Source organism: Seriola dumerili, unplaced genomic scaffold, assembly GCF_002260705.1.
Source record: "Seriola dumerili isolate Sdu_G_001 unplaced genomic scaffold, Sdu_1.0 BDQW01000002.1, whole genome shotgun sequence".
In the NCBI taxonomy this organism is placed as follows: Eukaryota; Metazoa; Chordata; class Actinopteri; order Carangiformes; family Carangidae; genus Seriola; species Seriola dumerili.
In genome coordinates this window covers 5431257-5457776 of record NW_019174257.1, presented here as the reverse complement: position 1 = coordinate 5457776, position 26520 = coordinate 5431257, and the positions used below count along the sequence as shown (strand labels likewise).

General features: G+C 42.2%; 1 protein-coding gene across 1 annotated transcript in view; it reads left to right on the top strand.

Moving 5' to 3' along the window:
- The window catches only part of LOC111234847 (receptor-type tyrosine-protein phosphatase S-like), a 132016-nt gene that overhangs the window by 99939 nt on the left and 5557 nt on the right, over nucleotides 1-26520 (top strand). The window contains exons 25-34 of the mRNA XM_022763078.1: nucleotides 2262-2309; nucleotides 6339-6436; nucleotides 8993-9116; nucleotides 11830-12005; nucleotides 14045-14164; nucleotides 16821-16975; nucleotides 17911-18196; nucleotides 22408-22586; nucleotides 22898-23024; nucleotides 23199-23324. Coding sequence (XP_022618799.1) covers nucleotides 2262-2309; nucleotides 6339-6436; nucleotides 8993-9116; nucleotides 11830-12005; nucleotides 14045-14164; nucleotides 16821-16975; nucleotides 17911-18196; nucleotides 22408-22586; nucleotides 22898-23024; nucleotides 23199-23324 — 1439 coding nt within the window. The remainder of the gene's footprint in view (nucleotides 1-2261; nucleotides 2310-6338; nucleotides 6437-8992; nucleotides 9117-11829; nucleotides 12006-14044; nucleotides 14165-16820; nucleotides 16976-17910; nucleotides 18197-22407; nucleotides 22587-22897; nucleotides 23025-23198; nucleotides 23325-26520) is intronic.

Below are 26520 nucleotides of genomic sequence, written 5' to 3'. Positions count from 1 at the left end.
TGACAGCTTCCCATAATTCCTCGGGGCGCAGACTGGCTCGTTTTGTCATTATCTTCATTGGTGCCTGGGGTTTAATTGGCAAATGGGGCCAAAGTAATGAAGCAGCACGACTCAGTGGATATCTACTGTCTATCTCCAACCAAGCCCTCTCTTTTCTCTCAATCGTGACTTTTTCTTTTCAATGTGTATTCCTTTTTCTCAATTTCTGCTTTTTTTTCTACTCCTCTCAGTTGCAGTTGAAAATGAGCAAACTATAACAGTTGGTGACCATCAGGAGAAATACATATATCATCAGTTTGACATTCCCTACTGTGCCAAGTAATATGAATTTACCTTGTTACTGTTCAGGCTAAAATAGAAACAAACCTAAAATTAAATTAAATTAAATTAAAAGACAGGTGAACTGAGTTTCACTGGGCTTGCTCTACAACATACAGTATCCTCAACATATCTATGTATTTTCTATTCATCTCCATCTCTGTTCCTCTTTATCCTCGACCCCCCCAATACAGCAGCATCGCATATGGCACTTCACACCCCCATAAGTCTGTTAGAAGAAGTACCTTTCACATTCAAGCATGGGAAAAAATCAAATGTTTTCCCGCAGCGTCGCACATTTTGCAAAACCCACGGACACCAGCCAGTCGCGCGCATGCATCAGCAGCCTACTTGTTTCTCCAGATTACAGCAACAACTGCAGCAACCGTGCCCTCCTCCTCCTCCTCCTCCTCCTCCTCCTCCTCCTCACAAGCAGGTCTATCAAAACACACAGCACACACTTCCACATAAACATAATCAGACATGCCTGTACATCCCTCCTGCTGTGATGAATGACGTTAGGAGACAGTGGATCAGAGCACCCCCTGCAAGGTTTAATTAGTCATTGTCACAAATCAATTAGTAAGAGGGAGATGTTTGATGTCTTCATCTCTCCTCGCTTATTTGGCTCCACTGGCCTGACGCCCTCTTGTGAAGATGCCAGTGAAAGGTAAATCCACCAAAACCAAGTTTAGCAACTTTGATTTTGCAGAATTGAGCTTTGCAGTGTGTTAAGGCTGGCATACGTCCTAATCATGTTAGTTTGTTTTTCTTATAAGGAAAAATTGAAATACAGCTTATTTAGGCTTTCAGCTGGGGATGATGACCTATCTGCTTTTTGCCATTTTACAGAGGAAGTGGTTTTTATGTTTTTGGAACCAGATTTTTTAGGAAAAAATAGATAGTTTCGTTTTACAAAAACAAACTTTTTTTTTTTTTTCTTTTTTTTTTTTTTGCCCACCAGTTATATTTCCCTTTCCTTCCATTTCTCACTTCTGGAACAAATTATCTGTTTTCTATGGATCAAAGTTGCCATCCTTGGGTGATGTGATCCTTCCTTATCGCTGAGCGACCCTGTTGATCAGATTTCAACTTTCAGCCCTGGCAAAAATTTATTTCCCTTCACTTGATGGGCAGGTTGCCAGCATCCCATCATACTGCATCTCTCAGCCACATGTCCAGTTAACATTGCCACAGATGGCTCCTTTCTGCTTGAGTGGTTGAGGAGACCTGAGTCTACCCGGACATAACATCGGCTGGCTGCAGCCTCAGAGGACTTCTCCTCTGGAGCAGATAAGACTTTGAACCATCACCACACTCCTCAGACCCCTGACTCCCATCAGCTCTGGCTCCACAGCTGTCAGCCAAGAATGCGGACACTTTTCCACACCTTTCACTCCCAGTGCTTCAGGACCAAGCCACATACAAAGGAATCTTTGAGAGTTACTTTTCACCAGGAAACATAAGCTGGTTTTCCTATTCTCTGTCTCTTTCTCGTTCCTGTCAATGGGCCCTTCTAACTGGTGTTTATGAAAGCTTAGAGATAGCAAATCCATTTCTTATCCTGATCTCTATGAGCGTTGATATGGGGCTTGGTAGAAGGGGTTTCTCAGTAGGGGCTGACACCCATGGCTAACCATTCTGCTCCGAGGAGGCCCGTGGCACTGAGTGGGATTTGGTAGCGGAAGGGAAGGTCAGGTGTGATCTGAAAATGTTTGCCCTACTTTTTCATGTCTGTGTGTCAGCCTGGGCTCAGATCTGTCACTTTCACAGGCCACCCAGAGAAATTAACTCATGGTAAAACAATGTAGTGTTGCTTTTGTGTTTTATTTCATGGTCTTTTATCATTATGCACATTTTTATTTTTCCTTCCTACATAGCCTTCTCTGTTGCACTACAGCCTTTTGAAACCATTTTCCATTTATGTTTGCTGTTCTTTACAGATTCTGGTCTGAGCAGTCCTCAGAGTGAAGCAGATTTTGACTATGAAAGTTAGTCTCTATGCTTTTAGCATCTGCGTTCCAGCTTTCCTTATCTTTTTTTTCTTTCCCAGCACCGCTTGCCTCCATTTACAAATACATAATTTGCATTTGTTTGTTTTTTCACATGATGCAGCAAAATTTCAGCTCTAATTAATTTGATGTTGGTTTCCAATGGTATACTGGGCTGTTTTTTTTTATTTATTTTATTTAATTGGATGTCAGTCACGATATTCACTTGAGCTGTTGGCTATGCATTAATCCACCATGCATAAATAACCTGTGTGATCACTTCTGCTGATGTAGAGATGGTTGAGAGGTGTTTCTTTTCACAGACCTCCTTTTTTTTCACCTCCTTGTTGTTGTTCTCCCTTCTCCTTTCTCCTCCTCCTTTACCACCACTGCTCCATTTCCATTCTGATCTAACGGGGTCTTTTCTGTGCTCAGAGATAACGAGCAGAATTAATTAAAGCGGTGGCAAACAATGGCTCGACATTTGATCACCCACTCTCCCTGCTCACTGCAAAAGGATCAGCCGAGAGAAAAAGCAGACTTTCTGCCCCCCCCGCCTTCCTTTATTTTCTTTGCTTACCCACAGACAGACTTCTTCCCTTTTATATGGAAATACGCAACATCATAAATAGGCTTCTGAAGAGACACTGCTTTGACTTATCAGAAAGAATCATTATATGTCTCAGGCGCATCGACTGCGGATTGGGAGATTGGAAATGTGTAATTAGACGCTAGTTTGTTTTTCTGTGTTCATTGATCACGCTGTTGATTGCGGTGAAAAAAAAATGGAAGAGTCTGTGCGTGGATAGGAAAAATCTGTGGGAGAGGGAGGGGTGGGGGGTTTGTAGAGAAAGAGGCAGGCTTTGGAGTGGGGGCAGGCAATAACAACAATTTGTCCTTGAGTGACTTTGCTAGACTATTACTAGACTACAGGTCACGGCAAAGCCTAGTTTTGAAAGTAAATCTTTTCTTGGATAAACACTGCAGCGTGCAGTGCAGTGTATAAATGACAAAATGAGAGCAAGAACAAATCAGGCATCATCGGCTCATTTGTCTTGAAAACAAAACAAAAGGGCGAGGTTGGAAAAGTACACAGAGAGAGAGAAATAGACGCACAAGCAGGTAAGTTTAGATGCGAGGTTCGTCTGTGTAAATATAAAAGCTTATAGCAGTTGGTTATGCTGGCAAAAGGCAAAGTGGGATAAAGATAAAATAACAAATTTAAGCATGTATTTAAGCATACAGTTTTAAGTATTCAAATTGTTTCCATACAAGTTACTCTAAATATTCTACCAATGTCCGAGGGGCTGAACAAACACTAGTATGTATAACCTGCAGCCTGTCCCACTGGCAGTGCATCATGGTTTATTTGGATGTATATGTAAACACTTTGGCCTGATATATCTCTGACGGTAGCAGGCACTTATACATGCAGACAGTAATGTGGGCAGTAAACACAAACTGAAAGGAATTGATGGAGTTTGGGAACATTTGAAACTCACACACACTCACAAACACGCATAGACACACAAAGAGTAAACTACACAACCATACACACACACACACACGAACCCAACACAAACATTCTTTGATCTCCCCTCAAACAACCCGCTCTTGTTCTCTCAAGGAGAAGTGAGGGCCCCTCATTTGCATACGCATTTACTTATTTTGCTCATAGCTTCTCATACCTTTCCCTCTCAATTTGAGGCGAGTAAACTGGCAACCAAATTTAATTTGCAATATCTCCTCTTTTTCTTGACACTCATCTCAATGAATTCCCATACCAGAAGTGATTAATAACTCTGTTTCATCCTCAAGTGGTTCCACCACGGTCTGCATGCTTTGTTAGCTCACTAAGAAACTTAAGTATGAATAAACACACTGTTTCCTTCAATTTAATTTGAGTTCTCTACTACCTTGTAAAGGTTTGTTTGAGTTTTTTAAGATATCCAATTGAAAGAAAGAAACTCAACATAGGCTTTCAAAAAATAGAGGAACAGTATTAATACAGTCAACATCATTCAAATGATCCATTAGGAAGAGGATGGGTGTTTATTGCACAACTCTTGTCAAGTTGTCCGTTAATGCAGTGTGTCCATTCATTTTCCGGAGAATGTCACGCCATCCAGTGTCATCTCCATTTCTCTCATATATGCATTGTAATCTTTGTTAATCTTCATGTAATTGACACCGCCGCATTGTTCTCTCAGTGTAAAATAAATTACCATTACTAATGAAGACTGTCAGCGCAGAGGGTTGGGCTCCCCCCTCTTAAGCGCAACAAAAGCAACCAAAACATCAGTGACCCCCTTGACATTGGGGGGATATTAAGCATTGTCAAAAAAGGAATATTAAGGATGGTTAATGTGATTATGGCGATTTGCACACCCAATTAAGCCAGAGTAACTTTTTTTTAGTGAAGAGATGTCAACATTTTGTCGACTTTTGACCTTGTCGCTTGGCAGGAAAAAAGGCCTCTTACTAAAAATACAAAAGCATTAAGTATTGCCAGGCCGCATGCAGGGACAGAGCCACAATCTATGGCTGCTCCATATTCCATTACATGGCCTCAGCATTATGCTCCTAAATGGATTAGTGACTGGAGTGCACAGCAGTGCTGATAATATTGTGGCAGTGGCAACACAATATTCAGCGGATATTGGAGCTAGCGAAAAATCTCACAATTTTCTCACCCATTTGAAAAAGAGAGTGCTTTCTGGGAATTCCTTTGAATAAATGGCAGAGGGATTTGGGAGGAGAACATATTGGACATGCAACTGCAAAAATTTTTTTGTTGTTTTTGTTGTTTTTTTGTGATTTTTGGAAGTTAAGCGGTGTTCATCTTAGAGCCAGTGTTGACTGGTATGAGGGAATCAGGAAAGGGTAGAAACAGCAGGTTGCTTGCTTTGCACTGGCTGGCTGGAATGGAGCAGCTCACTGTGTCACTCAGCATCACTCACACTCCTGAACCTCCCTATCCCCTCACCCCACCTTTCTTCACATAAGCCCCCAGGTCAGGGCTCTGTTTTAGAATAACTGCCTTTTTATAGAGGCAACAGTCAAAACTTGTCACTATGCGAACAACACAGCACAATGAGAGCAGTACAGATTAAGGATATAGTAGAAGCAGGTCTGTGGGATATTTTGGGTCTGATCCAGATTGAAAGACTGTTTGATTGGTTGGATCAGTGCTAAATTTAATAGTTTAAATTTAAAAATAATAATGTACCATATTCATTTATAGGTAACAAGAAATAACTAAGTTGACTTAAATTTGTAAGATTGCTTAAAGTCTAAACAGTCTTTAAAGACTCATTTTCGTTGTTTTTTTTTCTAACTAGTGAGCCAGCATTGAATTTTCCTGCTTTGTTGATAGCAGCCGTGCTAAAAGGAAATGTTGCTTTTGATTATCTTCAATGAGGAGTACAAGGATTTTTTTTGTCAACATAAGCATTTCATTTATTCAAAGAGTAAAAAGGGCTGTCATGTTTCTTGTCTGTGATTTTACCATCAAAACGTTTTTCATCTTATGTAATTTTTAACTAATTTCCCAAGCTATTGAAAATGATTCATGCCTCCAAATGTTTGAGGCATAATTGGTCTGGGTTTTCCTCTGGCAGCACTCCGCACCTATTTGTCCTATTGGTCCATCTCTCTGTCAGCGTCCTGACCACTGTGGGAATTAATACAATTTGGTCTGTGGGTGTATGTTACTCGCTTCTTTGGCAAACAGTCAGCCATACTTGACAAACTTAGCAATTTTTGAGCTCTGGCCTGGTCCAATTCCGTGCCTATAACATCACCTGTCAATACATTTTGCTCCGTGTGACATTCACCATGTTCTGCACAAGCTTCCTCACCACTAAAACCCAACTTCCATTGTTATGTAATCAAGAAATTCTCACCCATAAAAGTGTGTTGTGTGATTTTTATTATTTTTTGTCAAGTTTCGATTTGAGTATATAGTGTCCTCTAATCTTTCCTTACTTCCCCTGTGTGGAATCTTTCTCTCCACTTTTTGGCAAACAGGTATGATGAATCATCCTCCCATCCCTATCTCGGAGCTGGCCGAACACACAGAGCTTCTCAAGGCCAACGACAACCTCAAGCTCTCACAAGAATATGAGGTGAGTGGGGCCAAAGGTTCAAAGCTCACAGTTTCTTGAGTATAGATTTCTGTCTGATTGTGTTTTCATTCTCAGCACAAAATGGGAAATTGGTTGTTTCTCTTCCTGTAAGTCTTTTTGTTCCTGCTTTTTGACAATGTTATAGCTGGTGGTGCTTGTGCTTGATAGTGCTCTTATATTTCCTCAGATAGATTTGCGTTCTCAGCATGGCAAAGAAAGGCAATGAAACTCACAAATGCAATTTCCTCAAATTCTTTGCTAAATAAAGGAATCATTCTATTGTAATGCATCCACTTCTACATCAGGTTACATGGATGAAAAAAGAAGTTTAACATGTCCTCTTTGTGACACCTAAAAAATGTTTCTCTCTAACACACATATCGGTCAAAATTAAATGCGTTTGAAATTACAGTTTGAAGTCTTTACCTATCTTAAACATTGACTTGTGGAAATATAATGTTTTGAAAGTCCTTCACACACAACACAGTCCGTCCATTCTTTAAGCAAAACTCCTCTAATGTGTTTTCAGGGAAAAGCACACTGGCAGTCAGGCTTTAACGTAGTACGCGTGTGTGTATGTTTGTGTGAGGGTGAGTATGTGTGTGTGTAGAAGGAGTAACTGAGCTGTCTGAGCTTGGAGACCACGGCGGTTATAAATGACACCAGAGTTGATTAGAAATCAGGAGCGCTGAATCAGCTCTTGTTTGCATACAGGCAATATCCCCTCCTCGCCATCCCTAAATCACTGTGCCTGTCGCCTCGCTGCACGCCAGGCTAAGGTAGGGAAGCGGGTACACCAGCAAAGATTGCCGTCATCATGCCTGCCGGTGGATGTTGGTGGATAATGACTTCTCATAGTGATCCAGTATTTCTTATCGTATCTATTATTCATAAATCCACATCCGGGCTGTGTACCAAATGGACAAGCTTGTTCCATTCGGAGGGAAGAGAGACGAAAGACATGATGCCAAAGTTGACGCTTTGCTACAACTACAACTTCTAATTACTTGGCTTTGAGAGTGCATTAAAGCGCCCGCTCATCTCTTCCCTCGCTCTCTCTCTCCCTCTCTCTGTCCCCCTGCCCCTTCGCACAACCACCCCCCAGGAAAAATAAATGACCAAATTAAATAGAGAAGTGTAATTTTAATTTTGTTATTTTCTTGATGAATGGCTGCTCGTCCAGGGGCCCCTGCTTGCCAAGCGCAGCTCTACGGGGCTTTGACTGATTGGTTTTTAGCCAGGCGGGATGTGAGGGAGGAGGAAAAATGGAAGGAAAGAGGCGAGAGAGGAGAGAGATGAGGTGGGGAGGCCTGGTTAATGATGAGGACTCAGTGAGGGGAGAGAGCGCAGAGCATCGCAGCTGGAGAGCGGAGATGAAGAGGAGATAATCTGACATACAAACGGCAACGAAAAGGCAGCCAGAGTTTTACCTAACAGTACCGAAGCCATAGGGGTTTGTAGTCTTTGTGCTGTCAGGCAGGTTGCAGCCATGTCCTGAAACCCTGTGGTCCTTACAGGAGGTGCCACTCATCATCAAACATGTCATGACGCATCGTAAGGAGGAGGGAGAGGGAGAGGTTCTTGTTGTTGCAGGAAGAATTTAAGTAATTGTTATTCAATCAGTTATTAAAATCATTTGATGCGGTTTTCAATTTCTGAGTTGAGGGATGTGTCTGGGAAGTGACCTCAATCTTTATATACACACACACACACACACACACACACACGCGCATACTCAGCCTTAAGGTAATCTAGAGAGAAATGGAAAATAGCAGGGTAGTAGGTGGCTGCATGGAGAGGGACTGTAAACATCAGAGAGGAGATGGAGAAGGCGATAAAGAGACAAAGAAGTATGGACAAAAAAGTAGAAGACTTTGAAGATGGAGAGATGCAGATAACGAAAATGGGGACAGAGAAGGAGGGATAGAGAGGGCAGAAAGAAAGAAAGAACAAAGACGGAAAGAGGCTAAGACAGAGGGAAGCTCAGATTGCTTTAATGATTACATGCAAATTGTTAGATCACATTTCCAGTTGGACTTCATTTAGCTTCAGTCTCCCTCTCCGGCCACCCCGCCCTACATGGTGACGCCCTAACTGCAAATATCCTTCAAGCCAGTGCCTGACGCCCATAAGCAAACAGTGAATCGTAATGGAATACTTAATTATCCTGACGAGGGAACGGAACATTTATCTGGAATTCTTTTATTTCAAAGAGACGGCTGAATTTGTCTTTCACCCGAGTGTCAGCCCTCGCTCCAGGGGGGGAGAGCCGGCCGCTGCCTTCATCAATATTGTTATTTGTCATTATGTACCTGCTGTATTAATGATCTTCATAAAGTACTGTGTGCAGCTGCTGTGAGTGTTTAAACCAGTCAGCAGGCAGATTTTCATGATACCATGTACTCTTTCCCTTGAGAAAATCACCCTCTCAATCTCTCCCTCTCTGCCTCCTTCTGTTCTTTCTATGATAACAATCAGTTGGTATTGTTATTGCTCAGCTCCCCTCACAGCTCTTCTGATTTCTTCTCTGTGTGTGCATGTCTCTACCCCCGTCAGTCTATCGATCCAGGCCAGCAGTTCACCTGGGAACACTCCAACCTGGAGGTGAACAAGCCCAAAAATCGTTACGCCAACGTCATCGCCTACGACCACTCCCGCGTCATCCTGGCTCCCATCGAGGGTAAGGCTCACCCGTCCTCACACTCTCTGCACCTTCACCACCTCAGAACTGAGCTCAGCTCTTTGTGGATCATTTGGGAAATCCTCGTAATTACAGAGTCGATTTAAGTAATTAGGAATTTGTACTGAACAGACATGCACGAGACCAGATGGGACTAGACAGTGAAGACCAAACTAGAACAGTACAAAGCAGTGCAAAACAGAATATGTTGAATATAATCAATACAGTAGAATGCTGTCTGTTATTGTGCTGTACAATAGAATAGGGTAGATAAGAAATCTGACATGCACAGACTGGACTAGATTACAGCACCGTAGCTGAATTGGTAGTTAACCAGAAAAGAATGGAGCAAAAAAAGAAAGGTCAGAACTGCACTAGTAGGCTGGATTACACAGTTATTATATTGAGTCAACACAGTAGCATGAAGCCAAATAGAAGAAAGTGAAAATAAATTCTGGTATGTGAAATTCAGATTCAGTTCAGCTCTTTTCGATTCCCAGCAAACAGTGGATTTATAGAACAAAACTGAATTTTGGAGGCTAAACGGAGGACTTGTTCCAGTTCCTCAACTTGGTCCTGAGCAGCTAAGTGGTTTATGGAATCATATTATTTTTGGAAGTGAGGCGAGGACTTGTTTCAGCTCATCTTTGGGCCCAGTCATATCTCACACTCAAGAGTGGCTCAGGCATTTAACCAGTGTTTTCACTGTCCCATTTGTCTCATCAGATCTGGCCCTCTCTCATGACTTCCCTCTAACTGCCCATAGACACAGTACTGAGAATCTCAGAGCCAGAAAAACTCTTCCTCTGCCTCCTAAATCTCAAGGGACATTGTCAGAGGTAGTCACCCTTCACCGCTGACATTGTTCTGGCGTTGCATCACCAGAAGAGCTCCCGACTCCCCACAGTGGTGCCAAACTCCACAGTACTCTCCTTTTGTGTGAGCTAACATCTCCAACTAGATTTCAACATCTCGCAATAGTCGGGCCAATTTGAGGGTGCGACAACATGCATAACAAAATTATCCCAGGGAAAAAACGCCTCGTCCATAAATACATAAATTAATCAAGTCTGAAATTTCTATTTTACACTGCAGTGATTTTGCCATTAGTCGCAGCAGTAGAACAATTCATGCACACCACCATTCTCTGTTCACTTAGCTATGACTAAAGCCAAGGCACCACAGTCGGATTGCGCGACGTGGTATCTGTTTTAATGACATTTGCCTTTCTTTTTTCTTCTTTATTTCCATTCTTTCATTCTTTCCTTTTTCTTCTTTCTTCTATATTCTTCCTTGTACCTTCTCCTCCACCTCTCTTTTTCTGCCTTTACCCCCCCCCCTTTTTTTTTCTCTATCTTACTCTTCCTCTCCACCCTGGTTGTTGTCCTCACTGCGTCTCCTCTCTTAAATTAGCCCACTCAAGTGTTTCATTGTTTGTCGCTTGAGTGAGGAGACGTCAGTCAAAGAGACGTGACTCTCCAACACAGATGCCGCCACACTGGAGTCTCTTTTCAACTGACAGGGTTGTAGATGTTGGTTAAATGAAGATGGGTGATGTTCTGTCTTATCACCATCAGATGCTGTGTTAGACACGCTCTAATCGCAAGATTATGTTTTTGGCTTAAATCTTTTTTTTTTCCCCCCTAGAACAACTTCAAATTACTGAGCCTGTAGTGACTTTGCACCAGGCTTGAAGACACCTTCGTTTTTATGATGTGGGACAATGCACACCACCACAACACCCTGATTCCCTCAGATCAGAGCCTGGTGACAGCTCTGTACCGCACATGATGAGACCGGAGATTTGTTTCACAGTTAAACAACTTTGCACTCTCTGTATTATGAACAGTCCTGATGAAGCCTTGCAGTAGCAGCAACATATTTTATCTTTGAAGTGTTACTGTTACTGCTGTAGACACATTAAAGGATGCCACGGAATACTTTGATAGTTACATGCAGTCAGTTTAAGCAGGATTTTACGATAGAGCTCACAAGTGCTGCATACACCATCCTCGGCATTAAAACACTGCCAGTACACATCCATCTATGCAGCAATGCGGAGGGGTTCCTTACGGCCAGATTTAGTGGAACCGGTGCGTAACAGAGCATGGTGGCGGGTTGAGAGGAATGGGAGCTGGATCTACCTCCCGGCTGCGGCGGCTGAGTGCCTCCTTGCTATCCTCCATCTTCCAGCACAACCCAGCTGTGGTTGTGGTTAATCAGATGGAGGCTAGACCAATATCCAAAGAAACCAAGGCAGAACCACAGAGGTACAAAACAGAAAATTGATAAAAGAGCAGTACAGGAAGTTGTGACAGTGAGGTAGTTGCTGAATTTGAATCCATTCAATTGGAACAACAATTGAGGTTTCTTTCAGCTCTACAGCAACAGAGTGGGAGAAAAGCTGTGCAGACGTATCGTATTTAGTCTTGCCTTATGTCTTGTTTTTTTTTTTTTTTTAACTCCTCAAAACAAGCTCTAAGAAATACTGGGCAGAAATAATACATATAATATTTCAAGTCCCAAAAGCTGACATGATCTACCGTATCTTAAGACAGTGCCACTTGTTTCTGGACATCTCCAAAATTTGAACTGATCTCAATTTTCACTTATTTCAGTTATGCGTGATGAAGTGAGGCAGGATTAAAAGGGGAACAGCTATGAAAAGTACCATGTTACACCTTCCTTTCTTTTTCCTGTGGTCTGTATCTAGGTATCACAGGTAGCGACTATATCAATGCCAACTACATCGATGGCTACAGGAAGCAGAATGCCTACATTGCCACTCAGGGTCCATTACCAGAGACGTTTGGGGACTTCTGGAGGATGGTGTGGGAACAGAGAGCAGCCACTGTGGTCATGATGACGAGGCTGGAGGAGAAGTCACGGGTAAGTACGCTCCACCAATTTTTGGACCATAGCTGGGTGCTGCTTTTGACAGGTTTCTTTGTAGAGCCTCCCTCCGGTGACTTCACAGACCTCTTTAAAATGTTGTTTTTTTAAGCAAACCTCAAAATCAAATCACTGCTTCACAAGACCCAAGTACATGAACCAGCTGCTGAAAATGGCCCAGCTTTACATTGATTTCCCAGTTGTGCATCTGAACGTCATTGGTAGGTAATCAGACTTCATTTTCTTGAGATGGATTGTTTTCAGAGACGTGTAGAAATTTGAATTGGGTGGTGAAAGCAGCAGAAGAGTGTGATAAAACAGAGTTAATTCAAAGAGGGTCTACCTGTGCACATCTGATAAGTTAGACTGTGTTTCCGCTGGGAGTATCTTCACAGACTTGGCCATGTTTTCTCTCCTTATTTGCAGTGGAAACTACAAGCTGTTGCATGCTCCCTACAGCGCTGAGAGCTTAGCAGGTTTTAGCTCTGAGACTGCACAATGCAGGTAGCAAAAATTTAATTTTCAGCAACAGAGTGCCATGGAGTTTTTACAGTGCCTCCTACAATCATCTGTTGATAGGGGAAGTTAGAGGAAAAAATTGTCTGCAGAGCACAGTGACTCACTTGCAGCACAGAGGAATGAGATGTCAGGGAGTGGCCACACTAGTCCACTGTTGTTCGTTTTTTCTTTTTCGTTTTATACATTTGCATCCATGCGAGGTAGCCACGAGTGTGTGGGATGTATTTTTTTGGAAGGGTCTCACCCTGATGGAAAGGATTGCTTTCCGCTGTTAAAAGCCATCCAGTGATTTTCACACTTGTTCGTTTGCCGACTAACTCTAGAGAAGAACCAAGCAGGCAGCAGCAGCAGCACTTCACAACCACAAACTACCAGATTAAAAATAAAACAAAATGTAAGAACTGCAGCTGTTACTGCGATCAGTAGAAAGCACACTGGTTTTGTTAAGGAAGTCTGTTAAGTGTTGGGTATCAGTCCTGTTTGCCCATAGTGACAGCTAGTCATTATGTAAACAAAGTGTTTTATGAACCATTTCTCTAAATTAGGAGCTGAAAGTGTAGGTAAGTGCTACCAAAAAGAAACAGAATAAAGCCAAAGAGAGTGAGTGCATCCTCGGGATGGATCTGTGGGGATAATATTCTCTCTTATGAAGGAGTGGACTTAAATGTCAAAAAGCCAACTGCAATGTTTCATCCTGTCAACTCAAACCTGTGTCAACATCAGCCACACTCACCCCAGGTGTCTCCACTCATTTTTCCTCCCTCTATCCCTTTTCAGTTGTTTACCTATCCTCCATCCTGACATGCGCGTTCCACTGCTGTCAAACGTGATCAGGATTGGCGGGCGGTAGAACTTGAGTGTCAGCTCGAGCAGGAAATGGAAGAGAAAGCTGGAGAGCAGCTCATCTCCCTCACTAGCTGTCACATCTCATCAGATGTCCGCTGGCGCGTCACACCCCATATTGAATGAATCTTTATTAAGTGGGCAGACAGGGGTGGGCTGGGGGAAGCTGGTGCTGTATTTGCAGATATACAGTAGAACCTCTGGACAAAAAAAAAAACAAAAACAGGAGGTTCTTAATATGAGGATCTGAAATGGTAACACTATATTAGGCATTTATTTTGACAGATACTGAATTAAGAATTGGTGGTGGAGATGTTTGGCCTTACTGGCAGGCAGGATTTGGTTGATGAAGTGAAACCGTCAGAGTGGAGTTGCTGTGGCATTCTGGTCACATATGTTCAGTATGCATAGTGTTGTTTCTCAGATGTGAAACAGAGAGAAGCTACCCTGGTGCTTCAGTCCACAACGCCTGGTGTTTTAATCCACAGGAGGGTTTCCTTTTATGAGCGGCGCGTGAGCGCACATATTTGTGTGAGAGGAGGGAGCATGATTTGATTTATGTGCATGATCGTGCTCGTCAGTGGAGACACTGGTTAATAGAATGTGACGTAATGCAGCTAACTGTTCATCTGTCTGTATGTCTCTCTGTCTCCCTCCCTCTTCCTCTGTCCCAGATTAAGTGTGACCAGTACTGGCCCAGTCGTGGCACAGAAACCTATGGTATGACCCAAGTCACCCTGCTGGACACCATAGAACTGGCCACTTTCTGTGTCCGCACTTTCTCCTTGCACAAGGTAGGATGATTTATCTCTCTCTCTCTGTCTCTCACACATAAAGACACACACATGCACACCACTGCACCATCACCATCTGATCCTTTCTCAAGAATACATTGCAGAGAAATCTGGAGTGGACTGTGGTTGACAATGAATAACAATATCCTTATTCAGTGCCCAGTAAACAGACGGCCTATTCACAAGACACAGCTTATAAAAAATACAGACACAAACTTAAGCAACAAAAATGATGGCGTAGACTGCATGCTATTTTTCTATTCGATGTAAAGATATACACAAATATATTGTAATCCTTCGTCCCCATTGTCCTTACAGTCCATCCCTCTCACCTTGTTCAGCTTTCTCTCTCCTCAATAGATCATCTGTTTATGTGCGTCTGCCAAATTGGAGCACTTAGGTAAAGTGAGCAGAAGAGAAACTCAATATACATAATTGGCAGACTGCTTTCATGCCTCTGTGTGTGCGCACACACACACTCACAAATTTGAACAGTGAACAAACAGGCAGATACACAGTCTTTAAACAAATGAAAACATTCTTAAAAGGAGGCATTTGCACATGCAAGCTCCCACACACACATGTACAGAAACCTATAGTCACATTTACACAAAAAAAAACCCAAAACAAATGCATGTATTTCAATAACCACGAGTATGATGTCAGAGTATGAGCAGACATGAATAACACACATTTAAGTGTATTCAAATACAGACACTCACACATAGACACAGAAAAAAAACAAAGAAAAGAATCACCAGCACATCTACATGAAAACTCTTTCACACTCTCAGCCTCCTCTGTAAAATGAGCTGTTAGAAGACAAAGCAGAAAACCAGCCTTGGGAGGTGTGTAGACATTTCCAGAGTTTTCCTCTTAACCAGATAGCACCACATTAAAAGGCACTGCTGACTTTTTAGCTGGCATGTCAGCAGAACAATTAACACCAGAGCATACCAGCGATGGTGAAGATAGCAAGATATCAGCTGCCGCGGTGCTTTAAAGCCGGCTGGTTGACATTCAGGGCCATTTACACTCTGCCGCTCTCAGCCTCCATCAAACCCACCGATATGATTCTTTTGCTATCTATCCTCTCCTTCCTCCTTATAACTGCAGTCATTGCTATGATTTCTCGCTGAGCTGTTTTCACTTTATATCTCTGAGAAAAAAAATTATATTTTGTTGGATTTGTGTGAAGTATAAGGTAGCAGAAGCTGGCAGTGGACACACGAACATATAAAGCAGCGCTATGGTACCTATCCATATGTATGTATGAATGTATGCCCTGCAGTGATGCAGATTTGTGTGTGCTGATAAATCCTTTACCAGAAAAAATGAAATTTAAAGAAAATCAGCAACCAAGCACCAACCACATCCATGTAGCCTGCATCAACCGCAGAAACAGGGAATGTCCAAAAAAAAAAAATACAAGGGAAATAAGAACTAGGTCAGTTTGCTTTTAATTACCACACTCATTTATTCATTTATTCAGCATGGAAAAAGTCCCTCTGTCAGGGAAGCAGAAGCAGTGCATTGAAATGCAAACAGTAGCTCCATTAGAGGATCTTCTGAGAGGAGAGGAGGACACAAATATGCAAGGAGAAATTTTTCCTTTCTTCTTACTTATCCTTCTCAAAATCTTCCTCTGGGTCCCAGCTTGTATCTTTGATGCGTCGAGAGTTGAGTTTTAGATAGGAGCTGACAGACGGCTGTGTAATGTGGGTGTTTGCTGCATGTATCTGTAGATGCTGGGAGCAGCAGTAACATGAGAACATGAAGATACAAGCACCTGTACTGTCCAGTATAGAAGTTATCAGACATATTTTATCATGTTGAGGCTTATCTGATCTGCTGTATATGTGTGAAAGTGTTTCCCAAAGGAAAATTACAACCCCTGGGCAATACTGCAGCAAAAATCTATTTTAAGCATGGAACACTAACCCCCTGTGAAGGTAGCTGAGATTTTGAGTCAGACTAGCCGAGTCATTGGTTTAACTGTCCATGGACAGCGGGGGTAGATGTATGTAAAAAGATTAGCCGCCTGTTCACACCTGGCATGTGTCTCGGGTGATGCAATCAGGAGTAGGCAGCTCTAAGTACGTCAGTTCACACCTGGTATTTAAATGCATCTCCACATACATCTCGAGTTAACACTTATGATCGCATCTCACTTGCCCGCTTTATATACACACAAACATGTGTGTGTTGTTTTTAGCCAGTCTGACTATGGCAGGTGGTGTTTGTGAGAGGGTGCACTGCGCACAGCTCTACAATGAAGTAAGGGGTTAGCCATTTGAAATAATAAGATATTTTCAGTTCGTTATGAAACTGTGGCGGGACTAATGAGACTGTGGCAGAGGAAGTCAGTAGAGTAGGCGGTCCTTCAGTGGGGCCCAGAATGCGTTCCGAATGTGGTCAGAGTCATCGGATCTCAAATGCGTCCTCAATGCATCGTGGGTACGTTCACACCTGTACTTAGAGCTGTCCGGTTGTGATCAGATCACCTGAGATGGATGTTAATACCAGGTCTGCGTACATATAATACTCAGACACTATTGTTTCTTTTTGCTTTGTCACCAATAAGTCAATCAGCTAAACACAAACACAACACCACCACCACCATATCCAACCCACCCCTCTCTCTCTTCTCTTACAGAATGGCTCTAGTGAGAAGCGGGAGGTTCGTCAGTTCCAGTTCACGGCGTGGCCTGACCACGGTGTACCTGAGTACCCGACCCCCTTCCTGGCCTTCCTGCGCAGAGTGAAGACCTGCAACCCGCCCGACGCCGGACCCATCATCGCCCACTGCAGGTCATTAGAAAATTTTATATTGTTAGGGTTGGTTAAAAGGCAAAATGCCTGATTTTAAACTGTAACTCCAGTAACCTCGCCCCTATACACATGGAAGTGGTATCCCTGTTTTATTTTTACCTCGAGCCCATCTCCCTGACTGTGTGTGTTTATACTCATGAGCAAACAGAATGGCAGAGCTCCTCCCTTTGTATCTGCTATTATACATTACGTAACACACATTATACAAACACACGCTCTCTTTCTTAGAAGACCTACATCTTTTCTTTTCTCCATTGGACACATCATTCTCTTTAAGGCACTCTTCTTTTTTTTTCCTGCTTTCATTCTCTCCACCTCCGTCTCTTTTTTCCCTCTTTGTGAAAAGCCTCACAGTAATCCTTTCCCATCTTTCCTGCTTCTCCTTTTTTGCTCCTTAACCCTTCCCCCTTTTACAAGCGATATTTCTTGAATGGCTTATTCAAATTGAAACCTTTTTGTCAAGATAAGAAGACTTCAGTCAGTCCAAAGCGCTACACAATAAAACTGAAATTCGACAGCTTGCTTCACTCAGTCTCCATCACCGTCGTCTTGTTGTTCTATCTGTCATTTTTATTAGTTGTCTCTGTATTCCCTCTCTAGCTGTCACTACATCCCTCTGTTTTGCTCTCCTACTCAATTATTTAAAATGTAATGCCACAACAAATCTACAGACATTACTGGACATACATAATCACCTTGCGGTTTAATATTTTAGGCGTGAGAACAACAGTAAATCACAATTAAATTCCTACGATACAAATGTGACAAGCACTTTGTATTAGGCAAACAAATATTCATAGCCTGAGCATCCTGAGAGGATAAAACTCTAGAAATGGAGAAATTAATTTCTATTCAACGGCCCTCTTAAAACCTCCAACTTCTTTTTCTCTCTCTTCTTTCAAATCCTCCTACAGTGCGGGTGTTGGTCGGACAGGCTGCTTCATCGTCATCGACGCCATGCTTGAGCGCATCAAGCACGAGAAGACGGTCGACATTTACGGCCACGTGACGCTGATGCGGTCACAGCGGAACTACATGGTGCAGACGGAGGACCAGTACAGCTTCATTCACGATGCACTGCTGGAGGCGGTGGCCTGCGGCAACACTGAAGTGGCTGCCCGGAGCCTCTATTCCTACATCCAGAAGCTGGCCCAGGTGGAGAGCGGCGAGCATGTCACTGGCATGGAGCTAGAGTTCAAGGTACAGGAAATAACGGGAAACCTGGTACATTGTTAGAAGTTAAATGGCAGGGGTTTGGGCAGAGTTCAAGCTCTGTGTTTTTCTTCTTTTCACTAAGAAACCATGACGGTGTGTGACAAAGTGTTTCAGCTTAAGTTTGGCATTTGTGCTCCACTGGGGTCTCACATATACATTATGGGACTGACGGCCTTTGTTTTTTCGTGCAGGTGACCCTGTTTTGCATTTTGACAAATTAAAACTGCAAACGACAGCTGAAAAACTCACCTGGCAGACTGAACTGTTCAGATGCCAAGACAGTTACAAACAACTTACAAATCAGATCAGAAATAGCAGACGTTTTAGATCACTGTTTGTATTAACTTTTCACTTTTCGAACTTAATCATAACTAAACAATGAAGACATAAACACTAAGTTTTGAGAGTTCTGTCACCTTGTCTTAAGAAGCTATAAGCCTTTTAAAGGAAGGCTGGCTGCCAGCTTTATCTTCCTAGAAGTTATTTTGGATGCAAATCCAATTTCTTTGCCTTTCATATTTTTTCTCCTCATCATTATTTGCAATGTGCCTAATTGTGGGTTTGCAGTAATTGCTTTTTGATTCGTGATCATACATTTTTTTGCATTTTTATACTTGAACAGAACATATACTGTGGCAGTTCTTGACCAACAACTGTGTTTCTGGCTGGAAACAGTGAAACTAGAGAGTGAGGAAGACACAAAATGGATGATTATGGTAGCTGATTGGGGGAACTGGGAGAATAATGTTTCAGCTGAGTGAGGATGCAGTTTACGGAAAATCCTCATACCTCAGACAAACTGAATTTGGCAGTAGGCAAGAGGCAATATGGATGTCCCTTTGAGCTTATGTTGCTCATAAAGACATAATGGAAATCCTGAATGAACACAGTGTATAACATAGTAAGCTTTAAGCATTTGAGATAAAATCACTTCTCTGCAAGATGTAATACCTTTCAGCCCCAGGTAAGAAGAATATAGATTAAACCTGCCTTATTTATGTCGAAGCTATTTGTCAGTTTACATATGCTGTCCAATTAATAGGATCTCAGATGGACTAGAAAGCAAAGCTCCCTTTTTTTTTTTCAAGCCTCACTTCAATAATTTAATCACTTAGATACACACTATTTGAATTATTATTGCATTGTTTTTGCAAAGCGTGAAAATGGAAATGTTGAAGCCCTTCACTGTTTGGCTGCAATGTTCATTTTTGAGGATTTGGAATAATATGCTTAAGCAAAGAAATTGGGTTTAGTCTAGCAGGCACAAGACAAAAGATTTTTGGCTGGAAGCAGCACGAATTTGAGTTTAGGCTTGAGTAAGAGAGTGTGTATGCTCTCTAACAGAAATTCATGACAAAGCAGTAGGTGAGCATAGACAGGCAGACACAGTGTTTACATAGATCTCCATTAAAGATCTCAAGAATCATCAAGTTATAAACTCACCTCAGCTTCGGCGCTCCACTATCTGCTGACCTTGAATTGCACAGATGCTCACTCCCAAATCATCCGTCATCTTTCCGTCGCCATTCATCAACACGCCCCCCCCCTGCCAAGAAACAATAATAGTGCTGGTGTCTTCAACCTTTTTTTTTTTTTTTTTAAACTCACTGGGGCACAATGGTGATGGAATCTCTATCGCCATCTGTAACAGGGATAATGCTGAGCTGGCGTCAGGAGTCGAACAGGGATTAATAACGTCCACACTACAGTCAGGATAGAGAGGAGCGGTGTGTGTGAAGAGGGGTGGGGGAGCTAGCTAAGTAATTAATACTTGATGATGACAAATGGAGGTGGATGGCAGGGCAAGTAGAGGGAGGAACGTTTGGCTAATGAACAAAGGGACAACTGTATGCTAACTTGGCGGTAAGGAAGTGATTCGACAGAATGCTGCACTATAGGGAAAGTGGGAGGGCATTGTCATTCTCAGGTGGGAAAACGGCGTCATACAGAGTTAAGTTGTCACTGGTGGGACTCTCATGAGTTCAGCGGGGAGACTGAACCGAGAACAGGGACTTGTCGTGAAGTTGTCAGATTAGTGCCTTTCTGGTGTATGTGAATGAATAACAGACATGTTCAGAGGAAGATTTATGCACAGAAGACATTTGTTCACATAACCCACTTGCACAAAGTGTTCAGAAACATACAGGACACAAATCACAGCAACAACATTAAAAAAAAAAAAAAGCTACTGGGCTACTGGGATCCATTTGAAATGAAATAGCAATGGAATAATTTGAAATTCAGCAGCATGGTTTTAATTGGGATCCAAATGCAAACAAGAAGACAAAAACGCTCTACAGTTTTAAATAGAATTGATGTTGACAGTTTACAGGAAGTTTACAGAGCATTGTCTTGTATTGTGGCCACATCATAAACATAGACAACAGTCAAACATTATGTGATGCACACAATCGACCAAATAGATAGTGATCAGTGGAGAAACTATAAATATTGATGAAATATTAAATGTAATGATGATTAAGGATGCTTGTTTGATGATATATCTATTATTTATTATTCATTTGTTAATCAGGGTTATAGTCAGGGTGTATTGGTCTGTTTGTATTGTAAGCCCTTGTTTCTGACTGTAATGTCAAAAATGATTATCCTTGTTGCGGCGTAACATGCCTAATGTACGTAATGTATCTTCCAAATGAACAGAGATACTGTACTATAAATGAGAAGGAACTGGCAACCGTGACCAGAGGTACCCCAGGTGCTTCTCTGCCCTGTTGGATGACAGGTTGCCAGGCTTGGCTCCGTTCCCTGCCCCCTCCGTGGTGTTTGGTGGTGTAGCTTAGGGCCTCTTTAGCTCTGCCAGGCCACCTCAAGCCTTTCCAGGTGCCTTTGTGAAACACAGATCAAAGGGAGGACACTAGCGAAGGATGAAAGGAAGGGCGAAGGAGGAGGGGAAGAGCTGGACGGACTCCAAGTAGCCATTGAGACAGAGATAGCGGTACTATAGGGGAATTAGAGAGGAAAAGGGGAAACTACTCTAATGGGGAAAAAGGGCAAAATGGAAGGTTAGACCCTGTTCACACAGAGGTGCAAAGAGAGACACTTTCACTTTGTGTGTTTTGACAGCCATTGAGAGACGAGGAGTTGAGGAACTAAAAATCTGCATTCCTGCTGCCCACTTTTTCATTGGGGTCAGTTGCAGCTCATCTCTCTGTCTCCCTCTCTCTCTCTCTCTCTATGGCCTCTTAAGATGCTGCTAATGTCCTCAGTGCGCCATGCTTTTCTCTGTCTGAAAGGGCCCTAAATAATCTGACTAGGGTGTCTTCCATTTGCAGGCAAATGCTAACAAGCAAGCATACACACACACACACACACACACACACACACACACACACACACACACACACACACACACACACACACTCTCACAAATTCTTTGTTGAGAAGCCAAGAGGAGGCGATCATAAGACTTGCTGACCCACAAACTCCCACTGAGGTCCTTATGACGATGATGATGTAGCAGTACAGCTTTTCATTTTGATCATTATGCAGTGTGTGTGTGTTTGTCTTTCTGAACATCTCTGTGTGAGTCTATGATTTATGCACACATACTACACTGCCATTATCAAAGGCGCTGGTGACCCACTTTTAGGCGAGTTTTCTGTTTCGCACAGTCTTGATCCAGAGGCTTGTTAGTCTGGGTATGTGGCATATTTTCCATCGTTGCGTCTGACCCTGCAGGACCCCACAAGTTGCAAAAGGGGATAAAGTTTTTGAGTCGCTTCCTGGTGAATATATTCTTGATAAACAATGTCCCTTTGAAGTTGTGCCATCATTGGTAAAGCTGGGTGAAAGATCAGATTAGATTGAGTGTGCTTTATTACTTTCTGTCATTGATATTCTACTCTCTTTATCTGTCTCGCACCTGTCCTCCCTTTCCTCCCTCCTTCCCAATCTCTCCTCCTTTTATCATCCTCTCCTGCTCTTCCTTCCTCTCTCTTTTCTTTTCATGCCTCTTCTCTCCTCTTTGTGACCACCGTGGCTTTTGCCAATCCATTCCCTCTTCCCGTCACCACTGTACTCTCTTTTTCGTCGTCTTGTCATCTTTTTCCTCCTCCTCCCATACCTTTCATTCGGCACTTTCTTTGTAAAACTTTTTTCCAAATTTTTTTTTTTCTTTTTTCGGTGCCTTCCTTTTCCTACCTTCATCCATTTATCCCTCTATCTTTCCCCTCCAGCGCTTGGCCAACTCCAAAGCCCACACGTCGCGCTTCATTAGTGCCAACCTTCCCTGCAACAAGTTCAAGAATCGGCTGGTCAACATCATGCCCTACGAGACCACACGCGTTTGCCTGCAGCCAATCAGAGGCCTGGAAGGATCCGACTACATCAATGCCAGTTTCATTGATGGATACAGGTAGGAAGAGGAAACATGTCAATATGAGACATGTGTAAGGTGATTCTATTGCGTTGTGGAGAGAAGGTGCAGTAGATAATGGAATAATGGAGACATGGAAAGTGAATTTCAACACATTTCTTTTTTTTTTTTTGTTAGTGATCCTCAAAGTAATATGTATTACTCAGTAAACGCAGTCACTCAGTCTTCAGGAATGTACCGGCAAAACTTGTGAAGTATTCCTAGAATTTGCATTAGTGGTGTTAAAATGGTACTTATTATTACACAAGCCGAACATAGACGGTTTTAACATGGTTTTTCTGTATATACAGGCAACAGAAAGCCTACATCGCCACGCAGGGCCCTCTGGCAGAGACTACAGAAGACTTCTGGAGAATGCTCTGGGAGAACAATTCCACCATTGTAGTCATGTTAACCAAACTGCGAGAGATGGGACGGGTAGGAGTCAGACACACATGCATTAACACTCATTTGATTTGTGTTGTTTCTGGTTCTGTCTTGCTTCTGTATTGAAGGATACAAACAGTAATCAAAGTAAAATAAAATGGAAATGAATTAGTAAGTTGTTCAAATATTAATTTCTGGGGTTTATCTCTCCTTCTGCTCAAACAGGAAAAGTGTCACCAATACTGGCCGGCGGAACGCTCTGCCAGGTATCAGTACTTTGTGGTGGATCCCATGGCCGAGTACAACATGCCCCAGTACATCCTAAGAGAGTTCAAGGTCACAGATGCCAGGGTAAGACATACTAGGAAGTGTTCGGTCTGGACTAACTATTGTATTGCCGAGTAAGTTTTGTTGTTTGGTTGTATAGACATAACCACACAATCGACACCCTGATTTCAACTGAAAATATTTTCCGTCACAGCTAAAATTAACTTTATATTGAATTGTTATCATACAAATCTTAAACATCAACCTTGGCAGATCCAAAGAGCAAAAGACCCTTTTGAGGAAATGTAGGTCACATAAATACAGGAATATCACAAGTACATGGTATTTTTTTTTTCCTCAGAAGTTCCTTACATAGCTTTGAGATTGTAATTCTGCTCTGTAATTAGACGGGTTTCCACTCAAAACAAGATATCATGGAGACTTAATGTTGAGCTAACTAGTAGCTTCATTCAGATATTAATGAGGGTTCAAAACCAAAGTGACTTTTCTTGTTGAACTGTTTATAACCAACTCTACACTACTGTAGACATCACTTTACCCCAGGATTTCTTTTTCGGTCCAATTAGGTCGGACAGTTTGAAGAAGCAGCAACAGAACTGTAGCACAGAAATAAAACTGCTTCCTCTCTTTGCCAAACAGGCTGACATATCCAACGATTTCCCAGGCAGTGTGGCAGCTAGTTAGCAGTCATCCTGTTAGTATTAAAAAAATTAATACACACACACACACACACAAATAGACACAGTATCCACAGTGTGGAAATCAGACACAAATGCTGTTTAAGCTGGTATGCCATCACCCGACACATACACAAACACACACCCACATACACACACACATACACACACACACACACACACACACACATACATACACACTTTTGCAGTGTGCAAAATGACTTTCTTAAAGGGCTCAAACATGCACACACATACACACACACAAATGTGCACACAGGCTCACTTTCCGCCGCATACCTATCTCCATGCTGATTTGCTATTCTCAGCACAAATATACAGACCGATGCATGCACAGACACACACACAAACACATGCGTGCACACACACACACACACACTCACCTTTGTATATTTATGTATTTTATGGCTGTCACACACAAGGACACGTAATCATACATACACACGGATACATACATTAAACAAACATGTATATATGTTTTAAGCCCTCATAAACACACACACATGCATCTTTTGCAGTGCAGTGGTCAGTGTTGGTGTCTTTCAGATGATGGGGACTGAATCATCTAAGTGTAAAATGGCAGCAGACAGACTGATAGTCAAAGCTCATTGTCTATACATACAGTATAGGAAGGTGTTGTGTACTTGACATGTGAAGGTGGAGGTTTGGTCGGAGTAAACCGTTAAGAAGCACTGTATGTGTAGCTGTAGGTGCATGTGTGATTTATGGCTTTTCAACCCCATTTTACTGATTGTGTATGCATGTGAGAGTGTGAGTAAACAAGGTTGAACTCCACACATCATACATTAGATGTACATGCATGTGTTTGTATATGTATGACTGTGTGTGTATGTATGCAAGTGTGTGTGTGTGTGTGTGTGCGTGCGTGCGTATGTCGCATGCCTCTGCACAGTAATAGCATAGACTCCACGCCTCAACACTCACATCTAGCGAGCCAGTCACGTATTTAATCACACAATTTGACACGCCGCGTGGGCCCTCAGGTTGTGTGTTAAATTTTCCTCTCTCCCCAGCCCCCACCCCCCACCTGCCACGTCTTCTTCATTCTTTTGGCGTGCTTGGTTTATTGTGTTGTTGTCTTTGCCCCTCTTTCATTTTTAATCCCTCTGCTGAGGCAAAATGTTTTTGAGATGAAAAACAAAGGCAACGAAAGAAAGACAACATGCAATGCGTCATAAAACAGGGAAGGAGACATGAGATCTTGTACAAAGAGAGTCGGTATATGGAGCTTAACTTATTAGTAACTAAATCGTTGTATTTGTCAAGTACAATGAAAGTACAAGACTACATCTTGGCGGCAGCGGTGAAAAACATATCAACAGATAAGACAGCAACACAGGACAGCAGGGCTTCACATTCTTAGCTCAAGGATTCAATAGAAAGATTATGTATATCCTATAAAAAATATATAAATATAGGTGCTTCACATACTCTACATTCAACAATTAGTCACCATCTGCATTTAGCCTGCTAGCAGTAGAGGGGGATGGTTAGCTCCCTGGCCAAAATCAGAATGAATGAATGGATGAATGAATGAATTCATGTAGCACAGCCACCATCACCCATGATAAATACAGACCCTGAGGTGATTGTTTACATCAACACATTCAGAGGTCGTTTAATATTAGATTACCATGTTTTTTTGTTTTTTTTTCATGGTCACTCTCAAATGAAAGGAATACTGACATTAGGTTTATTTAACACCGCTGATCTGATGTGTAATAGCTGGTTAGAATGGATGATACCTTGAAACAAGAAGAAAAAAACATTAGCTATTTTTACCCATCTGCCAGCGTGGGCAGTCTGTTATCATCAGTTACACGATTAATTCTTAAGAATACAGGAGCACCACCATTCGCTTGATGGTTACCTGACAAAGCATCTCATTCAAGAGACAAATATAACAGCTATAATCTAAATTTTTAGCACTATGCTCTCATCAGAGACATGCGATGCCTCCATAAATGCATACAGGTTTTTCTTATGTGTGTTGTTAACTTTCTGTCTATTTACCACTTCACTGGCTCCGGGCAAAAATGTAATTTGTTCATCATTATCAAGGTACTCAAACAAGTGCAGAGAATTATCTATAAGGGGGGGGGGGGGCATAATTCTGTTTTATCGGAGGTGAAAATATCTCTTTCTCAGTGCAACTTCAGATTCCTGCTTATTACATTGATTCTACAACACAGTTTAGACATAATTACTATAAATACAATTTTAGAATCTATAATTCTCTACCATCTAATAGCGGGATAACAGAAAGGACAAAAAGGATCCCAGTTTACTCGCCAAACTGAGCGTTCATTGAATTGTGCCTGTGTTGTGTGAACAAACGGGAGGAGAATGTGTGAGAATGACACATCATGTCTAAACTGGAGTCTGTTGCGCAGAGACGTGAGAATCAACAGGAGGAATGAACACCTGGTTGTCTTAATTACTGGTGGCATCAAGCGGCGAGCGCGTCTCAAAATGCAGAAACGCTTCTCACTGCTCACTTTCGTGTTCCCTCCGAGACACCTTGAACAAACATTCTTTCACAA